Genomic DNA, 16,707 nt, shown 5'->3' on the forward strand with positions numbered 1-16,707 from the left:
TGAGCTTTTTATAGTACTAGACTCCATTCTGAAGACTGTAGCAGTATTTTAAGGAGTACAATACAGAAATTTACCCCAGTCATTCTTGGATTCAAGGTTGAAGGAGGCTGAATGGTTGACAGTGCTCCTGCAGCAACTGCTTAACAACAGTGGATGAAACTCAATCAGAATTCATTGTTTAGGCCTCAGTGGGAAGCACTTTGCATTTGACAACACATCAAGTAAAGCCACCCTGGTTCATGGCTACTTCTAGACTATTTCTACAACAGAAAATAAAATGGGCCAAGAAAGGGACTGTACACAGATCAGCCCCTTGAACGGCATCCAGGCATTAGTCTGCAAGGTGCTAGCTGCTTGGACCAGGGCTGGGTGAGGGAGAGACCTAATGACACAAGTATGTGACAGTAATTTAGATGGCCCTGTGTCCTAGCTCTTTTTGGTTTATGAATACAGAGCCAGGCTTAGAAGACTGTTTTCTAATTATACTTTGCAATGTTACTTTGCAATGTTACTTTACTCTTTTACTGTCTTCATGACATTTGGGTAACATAGTTCATCAAACCAAAGTCTAATAAAGATAAGAAACCTGAATATATGCTCATTAATAAAGACTTGTGGATTAAAATCCCCATCTTCTTATTGCAAACTGTACAATAGAATACTGTAAAAATAATCCTTGATCCCTTAGTTAATAAAGGACTGCATTAGAGAACTGTAGTTCTGATCACATCTCTGTAAACACCAAACAATAATATTTTATAATACACAGTAACTTGTTGAAATTGAGGATTTTCCTATTAGGCACCATTTAGCACTATTATTGAATGTATAATTTTAGGAGAAATTATTTACAGATAAAAAAGTAAAAACACACCATTATTCAGCAAAAATTTAATAAACTGAATTCATTATTGATGGTCATGGCAGACCAAATGCAGCCCTGGTAGAAGTCCTCTGAAAGTAGTACTGCTGCAGCAGAGAGAAGTTTGGCTCTGGTGCACGCTGCTGCTTAGATAACTCCTCCAATCATACAGGGCCTACCTGTGATGCATCTTGAGGGAAAACTGCATCAAAAGCAAACATCTTGGGTGGAACCTGGCTGCCCCTTTTCTGGAAAGCATTCTGACCTCCGCAGGCCAATGGGTCATACAGTGTGATCTGCTTCTTGCGGGGGTCAACTTTTAGGAAAGAGCTGGACTCAGACGTGTCTCTGGCAAGCGTGGAAGAAATGCGCACCATGACTTTGACCTGTCAGCAAACACACAAAAGATGAGCACATTTCATTAGTCTCAGTAGTTTCATTGGTTGCTCTACAACTGGTATGTTGAATGCATTTTCCAGCTACACTTGACCAAATCATATTTGATTTTTGTAGCTAGTGTCTCAGTGGAAGATAGTGAATACCAGGAAGTATTAGGCAGAATTTGTCCTAAACTACGAAGTGAATGAAGCCAGAATTCTCAATCTATTTCAACAAGCAACTTGTATATTGAGAATTACAATGCACATCATGGTGCTTTAGTGTCTATGCTACTCAAGTACAATGAGGAAATATTGCATCCCCTTGCCTTACTCTCAATATAAATTGAAAATTAACCGTACCCTGGTGGCCCAATTAAGAAAGCTGAAAGATATTCTAGACTGCTAAGCTTTCAGAACTGCTGTGGTTTCTGCAAAACAATCTGATCAATAAGAGCCCATAAAAGGCAGATCTATAATTTACACCTTTGCAATTCTAATCCAAAAGCAAAGATGAAATGCACAGTTCTGAGTGCTGTCATCAAAGAGTTGTGAAAACAGTCCCATTTTAATGGTCAGATTTTGAAATTACCATCAAGGGAGAAAATGTAATAAGCGATAAAAGATTTGTTAAAACATGTTGGCTCACAACTCATTAGATAGCTACATAATAAGATGTTATTCCTGGGACAAAAATAAATAGTCATAGATTTAATGAGGTTATTCTGTATCCTTAGCTGAGTTGGTAAGCAATTTTGTAAGTAAAACTGATGATAATCTATCTAGCTTTGGTTTTCCCCATAAATTCACCAGCTGTGGGCACGTGAGCTCCTGACTTTAGAGGGCGAACATCACCTCTTTGCCAGTTCTAGTTACACCTGCACAACTTTCTCCTAGAACACATTGGCATTCACACCAACTAGACAGCACTTTTATGTTAATGCTCCTTAATCATATGTCACTTCTATCAAACCCACCCACGTTTAGCATGCAAATGACCACAAAGGGTCATGTCAGCATAGGGTGGGAGCACATCTGCTGCTGGAATGGCAGATGCATTCCGGGAGGAGGTTGTAACCCCTGAAGTTGGACTGCAGCTCCTGTTGGTCTCACTGAGACTGGTGCCCTTTGTATGTAGGTGTCATCTCATGCTGACCCAACCTCATCCTGCATGCAAATAAATCAGCTGCTTTGAGAAGTAAAATCTGGGAAAATTCGTTTTTGACACAACTCCTTTGAAGACAACAGAATGAGACCAGAAATAACTAGTATTATTCAGTATTTCTGTGACATCTTCTCTGTATGACAGTGAGTCAAACGGGTAATTTAACCAGTATTTTAATCTAGCAAAACAAGTTGTCATTAAATGGTGAAATGGTCACAAATCTGCTCACACAATTTCAGTTTTACACAAATATCTGAGGAAAAAAGGAAAAGTACTGCTTGGGTAGGAATGCGTTCTCCTCTTGCTCAGCTGAGCTATTATGAAACGTAACCTCTAACTATAAAAAGCCACCTCTTATGTCTTGCCAAAGGCATTCTTCTGGACCCAACCCTAAGCAGAGCTGACTTCTACTGAGGACAGCAGCCAACCACCCGGTCAGTCCACATGAACTGGGCAAGGTCTGTTTATTCCACCCCTGGGTCTCCTGAAGATTGGAAAGGAAGCACTGGTCAAGTTAGCAGGGAAGGAAGGGAGCACAACTATAAATCCATGGGGAGCAAGAAAACAAAGGGCAGTATCAATCCTGTGCTGTTTTCCTATTTTCAACTTCATATGGCTTTGGCTTTCTTTTACTGAGTCCCACATTTTATCATGAGTATCAGACTGATCTACTGGAAAACAAAAATCAATGCTATTCTTCAACTACTTTAAATAAAATACTTGCATGCTTTAGAAAGTTCTTTCCCTATAAGTTTATGTGTGTTTTTGGCTGCTGTGAAACCATGTCCTCCAGATCCTCTTTGTGTGCAAAGGAGAGTTAACAGAATACTCTGGGCTAAGTTTTTTGGGGTTTTGGAGAATGGACACTGTGTGAAATTTAACAACCTTTCATATACAGGCAGTCTAAGAATTCTTTCTGGCCCCAAACTATATGGGTTTGCAGTGTTAGCAGAAGCTACACTGGCTTTGTTATGGTATAATATCACTGGCATGGGTCTGGATTTAAACCTGCTCACACAAAATCAGATTAATCCCTGCCACTTCTTACTGAAGGAATACTGCAAATCCTCCTAACTTCCAACAGCTATAGTGATAGAAGCTAAGGCATCGGGTTCCTCTTTCCCACAAGTAAAACACCAGTTTAACTGAAATCCTAAAAATTTACTAGCATCAGATAAATGGAATGAACCTCTATTAAAAAAAAAAAAAAAGTGCTCAACTCAGAAGCCCCAGGAACTGTCAAACAGCATATATTGCTCCTCAATACTGCCAAATATAGACATTTCTCCAGAAAAATACTGCTATTGCCATAAACCTTTGTGTTTCTGTTCATTAGGGATTTTTGTTTTGAGACCTCATGGTTCACAGAATCACAGAATCACATGAGTTGGATAAAAACCCCATAAGATCTTGAGTTCAACTGTTAACATATAACTGCCAAGTCCACCACTAAGCCATGTCCCTAAGTGCCATGTCTACACAGAATCCTAGAATAGTTTAGGTTGGAAAAGACCATGTTCATATGTGTTATGGCAGAGGAATATTATATTGATTACATGTGGATATCCTCTTAGCTGGACCACTTTTTACTCATCATGAAGGTGTCTGTGTGCCTTGGGACGCCACATCAAAGGTTATTCTGCTCACCTCCTTTTAGATCAGCCTACAGGAGCTGTCTCCATCTGAGTCAGCTGTCTGACACCTTTGCAGGCAATAGAGAGAAACAGACACTTCTAGCACTAAATTTGTATGTTCTGTTTTATAACAGATGAAGTCCACAAATACCTCTTGCTTTCTCTGCAACACCACAGGCATCCTACAAGCTTACCTGAGATGTAGGTGCCTACATTGTAGGCTGCTTAAAGTTATTCCTTTTCCTCTAAGCATAATAAAAATGCTCTTTCTGGGAAGCACAGTGCCTGGCCCAAATTCCATAGCACAGAAAAACACACACACACACACACAAATCTGTGTGACAAAAATACATGTCAACACAAAGCTAGGCACATGAGTGTCATGGACACAGAATACAAGTAGTAACAATAGATTATTTGAATTCATCTGGTAATTTGTAGGCACTTAAATGTCTTCCAGGCCAGTTTCACACTAGTGCAATCCTCTCAAATTACTCTTGATTTACATTACATTAATTGAGAAAACAATTAGATCCCATCTGTGCAGACTGTATGTCCCCTATATTCCATAGGAGCTACGACTCTAAACCCAATGGGCAGACAAAACACAGGCTAACTTCTGTCCTGAGAAACACATTCAGAACTACATATGTAACAGTGGCACAATGAACTAGGCAGACTAAAACAGATTTTAAAACATCTGAGCCAGATATATCTTCTAAGAACACAGGCAAGCTTGTGGTCTGGGAATGAGCGTGAGATTGGGGAGCTAGGACCCCTCCTGATGGCTGTATCCAAATGCAGTGTGACTAAGCTTTTGGTTCAGTCTGTCCACCTGTCTACACTGTTCACCTGTACAGGAGGCAGAGTCTCAATTTACTTCACTGCCAGGCACACTGAGAGATTCAGTCACTGCCTGACCTCAAAGAACTGGCAATAGCCATTTTTCCACACCCCATTATGAAACATTATTATGCTTGTAGCCTAAATCCAAGAATTCAGGCAAAGCATTCCCAACAGTAGTTATGACAAGAGTAAATCAACTAACAGCAGTAGAAATTATGGGAGACCACAGCTTCCTGCTCTGCTGTTTCACAATCCTTCATGCAATTTATATTTGGGGGGTTAGCAGGGGAGGCTCAGAGTCTGTGCTGGCTGCTGAAAATCAACACCACAGGAGAGGCAGCACAAGGATGGGCAAATGCAACCCAGCCAGCTATGGGGATAGCACAGGAACTTACTGGACTTAAAAGACTTCAGCTCAATTTAAGGAACAGACAGGCTGAATGAAGATCATGGTGCTGCTCTGGGGAACTCAGAAATACAGTATGGTTAATTTGAAACTAACTGAAAAGTGAAGTTTAAGAACGTGAATACTTTATGCTTGCAATTTATGTTTAAAGTATAAATTGAGCTTCTCTTTAAAAAGAATAAAGGTTTTCTGCTTCACTTCCTATGTGGCACTACTCCTTCAGTCCACTGCTACAGTTTCCCACTAATCTCTCATAATTGAAGCATCTCAGAGACACCACTAGCAATTAATGGGACCACTCAGTCTGCCAGAAACTCTGGTTTGAATTCCAGCCCTCCAGTCTTGGCAGTGCCCAGCCTTGGATGCACCTCTGACTGTTCTTATAGGGAAACACAAAAGCAATCTCCTGAGACATGCACTCTTGGTAAAACAAACAGCCTGGGCCTAATTTTGATCTAATGTTACACCCATGCAAATCTGGCTGAACTCAGCAAGAATTACTCTAGCTTAGGAGTGCAGAGCCAGAATAAAAGAAAAGGTCACTTATTCTGCATCACTGCTGAGCCTTTTATAGGATATAACTTCATTTCTTAGGTCTGCTCATGCTGGTAGCATTTTTTAATGTGCTTTCTCTTAAAAGTTTACAGTATTTCACAGGACAACTATTTAATCTAACAGCACCCCCATTTACTTCTCTGCATTTCAGTTGCTGCCTTCAAAGACATGACTTGTTCTTACATGAGTTCTACAGTCATTGAATTCCACAATATTACTCCAGATGTGAAACGCCACAAATAAAAGCAGAATCAGAAGTGTAGCATTCAGGCTTCCTCAACTACTTTGGGGGTTTTTTTGTGCATATTTGTTTATGCACTTATTTTACACATACATGTGTGTATTTCAATTATATACACAGTTTTTAAAGCATATACATTTCCTGAATATAATTTTTTTTTTCATAAATTTCTCTCTAAACAGCAATTATTGGCATGATGGGTGCCTTCATGGGTACTATTCAGTAGGATCAAGAGAAAACCTAGGGGAAATGCTGTATTATTGCTATTCTATTGTACTGTAAAAATAGGCATAAAACTTTTAATCAACTCTATGAAAATTTCAGTTGCCTGAAACATTTTTCTTTCTCCTTTTTTATCTAATGCATCCCTATAAACACACCTACTATTTCTCAAAGAAGGAATTTGCTAATTGTAGGATTTTCCCCAGATAAACTCAATTTGTGACCTGTCAGGGACCTTTTGTTATGTTCATACTCTGTGGAGAAGGACAAAGGTTCAGCACACTCTGCAAAGTAGAACTGGTGCCAAAGAAATAAAAAAAAGGAAAGCAGAGTCCAGGCACTGACACTGCCATGTCTCCTGTGCCCACAGGGGGCTGTCTGCAGGACCAGCAGCAAAATGAGGAGGGGAGGTGGGAGAGGTAAATCTGTGTCTAATCTGTATCACCCACCAACAGCTACAAACACAGACTGCAATGAGGCAACACAAGCAGAGATCCACACTGGGGATGTTATAACTTCCTTCTACTCTTGCCTGTGAGATTTCATTTGGGGTTCATTTATCTAATTACTGCAGGGACAGAGCTAGACAGCTGTTGCTTCAGGCACTGTGCTTGCCTTTATGAGCTGCTTTTCTCATCAATCATTTGAGCAGCTTCTGCTGGATGTGTTCTGGGTAGTGGTGGGAGGCAGGAGCTGCAGTGCAGTCACAGGAGAGACAGGCCAGCCAGGACTATTGAGCTGTTTCAGCACTCCATCAATGTAATGGCAATCACTGGCTGCAGGAATAGCCTTATTGGAGGTTAATGAAGAGTAGGTTTTGTAATTTCTCACTGCTACAGTTGTAAATAATGGTGTGAGACATGCATTTTTGCTGTAGCCAGCTGCAAAGTACTACAGCCCAAGAAAATCTAGGCCATCCCTATGCTTGTGCACATACATGCTTTTGCACAAGGGCTGTAAAGTTTGAAGCCTTTCTACTGTGCTCAGACAATATGAAACCACCTGTTAAGTACATTAAAGGATTTTTCTTACAGATTATGAGACAATTAGTTGATCCTGCTAGTTGATTATGAAATCTAGGAGGTCAAGAAAAGCAAACTGACCCAGAATGCAACAAATGCAGGATTGTACGAGTGGACACTGCTTTAATGGAAATATGATCACATTTAGAAAAAAACACAAACAAATCAACTCAGATGAATTATGTCAGTGTAACCTGGTCAGGAAGCATGTGCAAACAGGCCTTGTTGTCCTCTCTTTCTGTTTTCACAAAGGTAACTCTTCTAGGCTTCAGCAGTGCTTTGCTTCAGCACAAATTACAAAATACATCGGCCTGACCATTCTTGCTGTTTGTGGAAATGGCTGATACTGATGCTTTGGAAAAGCAGTGAAAATAACTGAAAAAGCAATAGCACTAGAGCATGCAGGTCTCCTCTTTTATTACAACAGTTCCTCTGTTTCTATCTTGTGTAGTTGCTAAAATTTTACCGGCTCATCAACCCCACCCTGTACAGCAGTGGAACCAATCTGGACTTCTAGCAATAATGGGAAGTAGCGGCTGCACACTGTACCCAAACACCAATCAAGTTATTCAAAAAATGTGCACTTAACATGATTGCACACTTTTTCAGTTGGACAATGCAACTTTAATAATGACTTCAGTAAAATCTGGTGTGAAATGTTCTCAGGTTACAGAGCATGGCTCAGTGGTTCCCTGTACTGTTCGTGGCAGCAGTAACTGTGAGTTTGTCACTAGGGTTTGGTACAGTTGAAAGACAATGCTGACCACCAACACTGTCTGAAACCAGCATATGCATCAGATCAACCATTCAGCTCTAATATTTCTACTTCAGCATGTACTAGATTCTAAATTAACAGAGAGCACTGCAACTTTCTTCTACTTGTAAAAAAATTTTTAAAAAGCCAAACCCCCACCCCCACAAAAACAGCAACAACAACAACAAAAACCACTCCAAAACCAAACCAAACCAAACCAAAAAAGAAAATAAATAAATAAACAAAAAACCAAAGAAGACATAAGGATCATCCCATCATGGAAAACGGTCTTTTTTTAAGGCTCCCCACATGCAGACCGGGTTCCTGGCTTTGCTTTTGCTTCCTTATGATCTCTTGAAGGTAAGTCTGTGTTTCAGAACTGCATAACTGGGCAGGAGAAGGATTTTTCCCAGCTTCTGACATTCTCCATAGACCTGTACTTATGATGGGACCAACTCTTTAAACATCACTGAGAGTGGCATTTTCATAAGAAGTGAACAAGCCATAACAGCTTTCAACAATCCCAGCATGAACAACATGGGATCAGCTGGCAAATCTTGTCTTCCCTACAGCAGTGGATCTGCAGGTATGTAAGCATGCACCCACTGCCTACTGGCTCCAACACACTACTGCAAAGAATGAGAATTTCTCTGTGCACAGGACAAGTACAGTTCACTGCCATGAATTCAAGATCTCATCTTTTCCTTGGTGCCTTTTAAAATCAAGCATGTATTTCCCTTCACCTCAGTGATTTTTAGAGGGTTTGCCCCCTTCCTTTCCTCCTAGTTAATACAAATTTTTCAAAAGGGTCTTTAGACACACAGTATCTATGAAGTAAATTAAACAAGATAAAAACTTTTACCTTTCACAAAACGGAGAACTGGCAGCTTTCCCTGTAATTCTTGTCCTCTGCTATGGTATGGCCATATCCAACAGACTGGAAGATGCTCCCTTGCCCATGCTAATTTAAGAACCATGCTTGGAATTGTTTGGGAGAGACAAGTGCCCAACACCGTGCCAGGGACCTTGTTAACAATGCAGGACTTCAATGACTGAGCGCCAGTACCCAGGAATATTTCCTGTTCCTGTTTAATTTATTTTATAGTCTGTACCAGGTTTAGTTCCTTCCCAGTAGCTGGGGTATGGGACTGTGCTCTGGATTTATGATGGAAACAATGTTGATGGCACAGGGACATTTTAATTACTGCTGAGCAGAGCTTTTACAGAGTGAAGGCCTTACAGCATCTCATGTCACCCTGCCATCAAGTAGCCTGTGGGTGCACAAGTGGGAAGGGGACACAGTTGGGAGGGATGACCCCAAGTACCTGAAAGGATATCCCCCACAGCATGGCAGCTCAGCATATAAAACTGGGGGAAGCAGGAGAAAGAGGGAGATGATCAGTTATGGCCATTACACGTGAGGAAGCCCTGCTATCCTGGAGATGGCTGAGCTCCTGCCTGCCCATGGGAAGCAGTGGATGAATTCCTTATTTTGCTCTGCCTGTGCATGAAGCTTTTGCTCTTTCTATTAAACTGTCTGTATTTCAACACACAAGTTTTCCCTTTTACACTTCTGATTCCGTTGCACATCCCACTGGGAGAGAGGGAGGAAGAGGCTGTGTGGGCTGAGTTGCCTGCCATCGTTAAGCCACAGAATTGTCACAGAATTGTCCCAGTCACAGATCCCTGCACAGCTTAGCCATGTTTAGCATTCTCTAAGTTAAACACAAGAAACTCAGTCTGTGCAGGAGTGGCCTTCCAAGCATGTGATGTGCCATATGTTGCTCTGTTCTATTCCAACCTGGCTTGATATGTACAGATCCTACAGACAGATCAGCCAAACCCATTAAACACATTTGCAGCATCAGCAAGGCAGGCTCTCTAAAGGAACTTCTCTGCTCTCGTGATTGATGGCAAGGCTGCAGTCATCCCTGCTGCCTGCATAAGGCTGCCATCAGCCCCCTGGGGAGGAGGGAGACAGCAATGGTGAGTCACTTGGCTCTTTCTCATAGGCCATGCTCTTATCCTGCTGCTGTGCACAAAGACTGAAGAGAACTTTGCTTTGCTTATTTAAGCTTCCTCTTAGAAACCCGCCCTTCCAGCAAAACATGACTGAACTGCCTCGGCTGTCACAAGGACTGGTGTTGATAGAAAGCAGAAGCAGTATCAGCAGTAGCAATATCTCAAGCACGTGCCTTGATAATTATGTCTGCTATATTATTTCTTCAAGCCCCAGTTTCCCTTTTGGTGAAGCTGTGGAAGAGGTGCACAGGATGCAGCTTGGTAAGTATAAGCAGCAGGTCATCTTACCACTAATTAAAGTGTGGCACTGAGGGCTTCACATTATATATTATCAGGAGATGAGGAATTCCAAAATGAACAAGGCTCTCTGTTTTTTTGTCTAAGGAAACAAGAATTTCTATGGAAAGAATGCAGATAAAAGACAAAGTTTCCCTTTCACATGTCTTTGAGATGTCTTTTCAGTGTTAGAGAAACAAAGGATATACAGGTATTGCAAAGAGATGTATAATCACAATTGTAAGCTTTTCCATTATTTATAAAGATGATCTCCATGACTGCATACAAAAGAAGATTCCCCAGTCTGCACATAAAAGTGTACGCCATGGCATCATAAATAACAAGCAGCAATACAATCAGACAAGAAGGATTTACATTATTTAAACCAAGCTAGAAGTGAAAAATTGCAGCTTAATGCATTTAAGTGTGGAAAAAAAGATGTGTAAAACTTTGGAGTGGCAGCTGGTAATGACAGACAGTAAATAAAAGGGATTGTTCTAACTACAAATTTGGGAATTCATGGTGAGGAAAAAAATCCCAAAGAAAGCACAGGGCCACATTGTGAAAGAGAGCCTATAAAAATGGAAGGGGTACAGTCATCATATTAGGCAATATAGGTGAGATATCTGATAAGTGCTTGGGTATTCAGAGGAGAAATCCAGTCTCCAGAGGGAATATAAGCAGCCTCCAGCACTGTATGTTGCATGAAACAATCAGTAGAAACTTCAAGGAGCAGAGCTAGATGCTTTAGTGAGGAATGTAATACATTATAGTGTCATTGAATTCAGCAATAATTCCTCATTTACCTGGAAGCATGAGATGAGGATTTGACCTCAGTTAGGAAAAAACAGAAATAAAATTAAATTTGGAAAAAAGGAAGTTATAAGACCTGAGTTCAAGCTGATCTATATGATCTATATTGCTAGTGAACATTTCACCTGAAGATCCCTCAGGGTCTTGCAGTCTTCTGACAGGATCAAGACATATGTTTACAATTATTCTTAATTTTCAATGGCAGAAATAAAGCCTAAGAGTAAATAAATCATCTAAAAAAGTGTGCTTTACCTAAACAGACTACCTGAACTCTGGTTCTTCCCCCTATCCCATAACTGTAGGCTGTAATATTTACAAGGGTATAAACATAATATTACATTTACTTTTTTTTCATGTAACCTGTTTAATGCTACCCTCATGCTTATATCTTTGGCAGTGGTACAGGGAGGCACAATAACTTCAGAGCCTTAGCATCCACTCAGAATTAATGAGATCCATTTGTAATGCTATACATTATCTCAAATTAAAAGTGCCCTTTTTTTTTGAGCCTTAACAGAAATCCCTGCAACAGACTTTTTTGGGGGGGGCTTGATTCTGCATTCCATGGAAACAAACAGAATTACCTATTGTACCTGGCACAAGAGAATAGAAGACAAGGTCATACAAGATGCATCTGAAGGTTCATGTAACTCCATAATATTCCATCTCCAACAGTGATCCCACATTCTGGCCCATGAGCCTCCCAGTGTGGTGGGCTGCAGTGCCATCCCTCTGCTCCCTCCTAAACTCTGCTTTGACAATACCTGTATGGCTCACGTGCCACTCACATCCTATCAAGACTCAAACTTGGAGGAACACATATTTTCAGGAGAGAGCCACAGGCTCCAATGAGTCAGCTTCTAGTCTAAATCAAATCTGCAGCCCTGGGAACACTACTGGGGTTGGATATGTTTATAGTGCCATTTGTGGGATGTTGTCATTCCTTTTGGAGGTGGGGTGAGAACTGCCCCACAGAGTCTCCCCTGGGTACATACAAGACATGAAGTTGCCTCTCCCAGCTCTTCCAGAACCAGTTGCTGAGGCTCTGCTTGCTTGTGCTTCTCAGACTTTGGGCATTTTAATGCTTTCCCCAGTCCTGACATTCTATTGTTTTCTGACCAGTAGTGAACATCATGTTGGGATTTTCAGTAGCCTCTAGAAGGCACTACAGCCTGACACTTACCCCTTAAGGAAATAAAATCCAAGGAAGTCATATATCTGAGCAAATTTGTTCCTAAAAGCAAACACAGCCTCTGGTGGTACAAGGACGCTCTTACATATTTGGAAAAACCCAGACACGTATTAGCCCAGTCTGCAGTGCTGGATCTCTGTGTATTACTCTGTGATGCTGACTCCTGGGCACACATCTGACTCCTGGTACAGTACAGGCCATCTCCACTGCATCCTGTGTTCCCATGGGAAGAAATCCAGGTATGCAGGCAATGAGGATGCTACTGTCTACTTAGCACTGATCCTGGCCTGACTGATCACAGAACCAAGATTACATGAGTGTACTGCTTTCCTGTGGTTTTTTATTTTGTACTAAACATAAACATAACAGAACAAAAATTACACCAAATCAGAGAGGCTGACATACAAAAACAATAGAAAGAAAACTTAATGGGAGCCCCTGATGGGAACTAAATGCAAACAGTACTTTGACAAATGGAACTTGTCTCATGTCACAGAAAGCCACTAACTTCTCTTACCCTCAGCTGCAGTATAATAGCATAACATTGCCACTGACCCTCCTCCTTGATAAATGCAACTCTACAGCAATGAGAAACAGCCAGCAAAGAGACATCTGCCTTGTGACCACTACCACATGATTTCATCCACTGCTTGCTGCTTTGTAAAATGTTGCAATAAATAGCAGCAGTATTTGTTAATAGATCAGTAGCCAACCACTTGCCCTAAAATTAATATCCAGTGCCTGTTAGCAGGCTTTCTACATGCTCTCAGCTGTAATTCTGCAATCTTAATTTGGGCAAAATTTCTATCCTCTTCAACCTCAACTGCCATTTTCTGACTTCTGAGTGCTTAAACCATGCAACCTTAACATTCCTTTAATACTGCTATTTGTCAACAGAATAATTAATTCTGCTGTAACTTAGGAACTGTGTAATTGTTCTCGCAAGTAGCAGCCTTTAATGAATGGCACCAGATCAATAATGCAGAATTCAACATTTGAGAAAAAATAAAAAAGGCTTTTTCATGAGGAGTGTCTGCAGGAAATGTCAAAATCATTTATCAAGGGTCCAGGCTGATAGCCTGCAGCTGCTGTCCACAAGTATTATAAAAACATACATAGCTAAGCCCTGAAAATATGTGTTTTCTACTGAGTATAACTGGATTTTTCCACAAAATAAGGACTTATAGAGTATGAATGCAATGGTCTTTACCAGAGTTTTGTTAAATAAAACTTTGGCACAATAGTACTTTGTCCCTAAGTTGCTAGTTATACAGGATTATTTTAACTTGGTTTCCAGGTGCACCTTTAAAACAATCACCACTGTAATTCTAGATGGGTTGAGCTGCTTAATACAAATGCAAAAATGCATTCGTATTTGAGTTTCAAAATCTCAGCTTAACAAGGTAATCAGGCAAACATTACAAACTAAGACGAGAGTAAGCATTTTATCTCTTCCTGATATCTAGGTGCAGCATGTATCAAAGGAAAAAGTAGTTTTTACTGGTTTGGAAAGCTTTTACATTTCTTAATAAACGGTCTAACAAGGAAGTGTAAGGTAACTCCAGCTCTTTTGCTGAAAATTCTCAGCCAGAAGTATATAGGGTAGCAATAGTTAAGGGCTACAATCACAATTCACAAACATGAGCAAGATTATGAAAATAGAGGTTTAATAAAGTTAAGTCCTACATGGCTTAAAAACCTTAAGTGGCAAAGATGTCAGATCCTGAGTACAGTGTGATCAGTTTTCAAGGTATGTTATTTAAATAGCTAAGAATAATCTCATCCTGGACTGCACAAATCCAAGCAAGGCTCCTTTCATTGTACCTGGGATGCAGCAGAATGGGGACTGCAATGGTTTTGTAATCTTACTTTCTAAAGATCAGCCACTTGATCATCTAGGAGCTGCTTAAGAAGGCTTCACTTTGAGCTAGATTGAGCTACACTGGCCATTTGAATTCTCTTTTCTGGATGCAGGCAGAAAGCGGAGGATAAGAACAAGTGGAGAATCTTGATGAGGGTGGGCAGGTCACAATTCTATAGCTCCTTCTCTCTCTCTGAGTTGGGTGACAGAGCTGGCTGCTTCATCTCCTCTAAAATCTGAAGATTTCCAGATTTGGTTGCCTTGGTGCCTTCGGTGGGACACGATTCCTGCAGAGACCCCTCAGCTCTGTTGATATCACTGGAGATAATGCCAGCTATCACACCAATTAACCTGCTTCTAAATCCAACTCTTTAAAAAGTGCTTTTCCACCTACGACAATTTCTGTGGTGACACTGCTATTTGTCATTGGTGGCACGGCATGCCAGACAATGGCTATAAAAGTAGCGGTCGGTGCACAGGTTTCACAAATGATTGAAGCAACCAGCCTTTTCTGGAGCAACAAAGGGATCTTTCATGTTAAGATAATTCATCCTCCATGCTTGTCACTACAGCAGCTTAGTATCAGGAAAGAAACATTCTTTGATGCTTGTAAGGTTTTATCACTCTTCACAAAATAGAGAGATTAATGAAGGGGAATAAGGGGGGGTGAAGATGAATTTTTTTTTTAATAAAAAGCATCTTCCCACAATAGATTAGAGCATAGGCAGAACAAATAAGCGAAGTAAAATACATCAGAATGATAAAAGGGTGAAGGTACCACAACAAATTACACTTACAGAGCCATTTTTAATGTGAAGCACAGAAGGAAATTTGATGAAATATTCAAACTTCACATCTAACGTGATCCTAAATCAGCACCGTGTGTTAGGGAAGGAGAGAGATCTACTGCCTGTCTGTCTGGTGAAGGATGGTTTTATACCACTAAACCTGAAAAGGGTATGTCTTGAAATGACTTGAGCCAGACTGATCATATACATCAGTATGAAATGTGAGAAGCACAGAAAGCCAGTGTGGCCAGAGCTGGGCCAGAATCCAAATCAGAGTCATGCCAACCACAACAATATTTTGATTTTCACTGGTGGAGCCAAAGCCCTCACTTGGATCAACTTTGGTTGAAAAAATTATGGTTTTTCCTCATTTATTTCAGTACATAAAACCTTCCAAATAGTTCCTGGAATTGACAGTACTACATTTAGATTGAAAGGAGCACAAATCTGTGCAGTTGGAAAGCTTGAGGTATAGTAAGAGACATTATGACAATTATTAAGGTGAAAAACAACAACTTGAGTTTTTAATTGCATGTCTAAAGCTGACTGTATCACCTGATGTCCATTACTAAAGCTGTACTGTAATCCTTCCTTTTTTTAAGGACTTCCCTCACAGCAACACTCATCTGTCAGTGCTACAAACCATGCAGCCCTGTGCTTACCTATTCAACCATCAAGTTTCTTCCAACAGTCAAGTATCTTTCATTCTTATATAGCATTTATGCTACACAAATGAAAAATTGGATACAGATCTTTGGACAGTGTGCATCTCAACTTTGGGCATACTTACATCTAGATTTTGATTCCAATTATTCCATAAGATAAAGCTAATAACTGGTGATATGCCGTGGCTCACACACTACTTTGTCTGCACCATTGTTCTTCCTGTATTTCTGTTAAATGCTGCACTGAATTCTGTTAAATTCTGTTAAATTACCTGACTGCAGGTGAATGCATATTAGCAAATATCTAATACAAGTTTTGGTAAGGGTTATATTGCATAGGAAAAGAAAATTTATGTAATGTATGGCATTTAATGTAAAGGAAATGCATTCTGTCATTAATTTTTACAGATTTGTATAGATGTTTCAAGAACTGTAGTCTCTGTCAAGGTGCTCCAGGACTTACCCCATTCTGTGTGAAATAGGAGAAAATAAAGCACATTTTCAGTGGAGTGGCTACCTCAGGATGTCCTCGGATACTGTGGGATTCAGTAAACCTCTTAATATTATTTTAATTACGATGTTACAATTCATCATGTCAAAACATAAACATGCAGATTATATAAAACTGCATTAGGAGACCTTACATAGCCCTGATTAATGGTCTCATAGGTTGTAAAATGAATCCAAACTGTAAATTTAATCTGTGGGCTTTTCTAAAATGTGAATTATTGACTTGACACATTATAATAACTCTTTCCAAACTGTTGTGGTCTATGGTTCAAATCTTTTCTGTATAGCTCAGTGACATGCAGAGTAAGCCTAATTTACTACGTCTCTTGCTGCACAAACATCCACAGACTACAGCATCCTCTGAAATGTATTCCAAAACATTGCAAGGAACCAGATGGACAAAGGCATGAGAAAGAAAATGCCTTTAATCAACAGTGACTTCCAGATAAGAACAACTCAGAATCCCTCCTACTAGTTCACCTGGCAGAAAAGTGTC

General features: G+C 40.3%; 1 protein-coding gene across 1 annotated transcript in view; it reads right to left on the reverse strand.

The window, feature by feature from the left end:
• The window catches only part of KIF26B (kinesin family member 26B), a 275,199-nt gene that overhangs the window by 63,833 nt on the left and 194,659 nt on the right, over positions 1-16,707 (reverse strand). Inside the window, exon 6 of the mRNA XM_030236166.2 lies at positions 1,042-1,248. Within this exon, the coding sequence (XP_030092026.2) occupies positions 1,042-1,248 (207 nt within the window). The remainder of the gene's footprint in view (positions 1-1,041; positions 1,249-16,707) is intronic.

This window comes from Serinus canaria, chromosome 3 (assembly GCF_022539315.1).
Source record: "Serinus canaria isolate serCan28SL12 chromosome 3, serCan2020, whole genome shotgun sequence".
In the NCBI taxonomy this organism is placed as follows: domain Eukaryota; kingdom Metazoa; phylum Chordata; class Aves; order Passeriformes; family Fringillidae; genus Serinus; species Serinus canaria.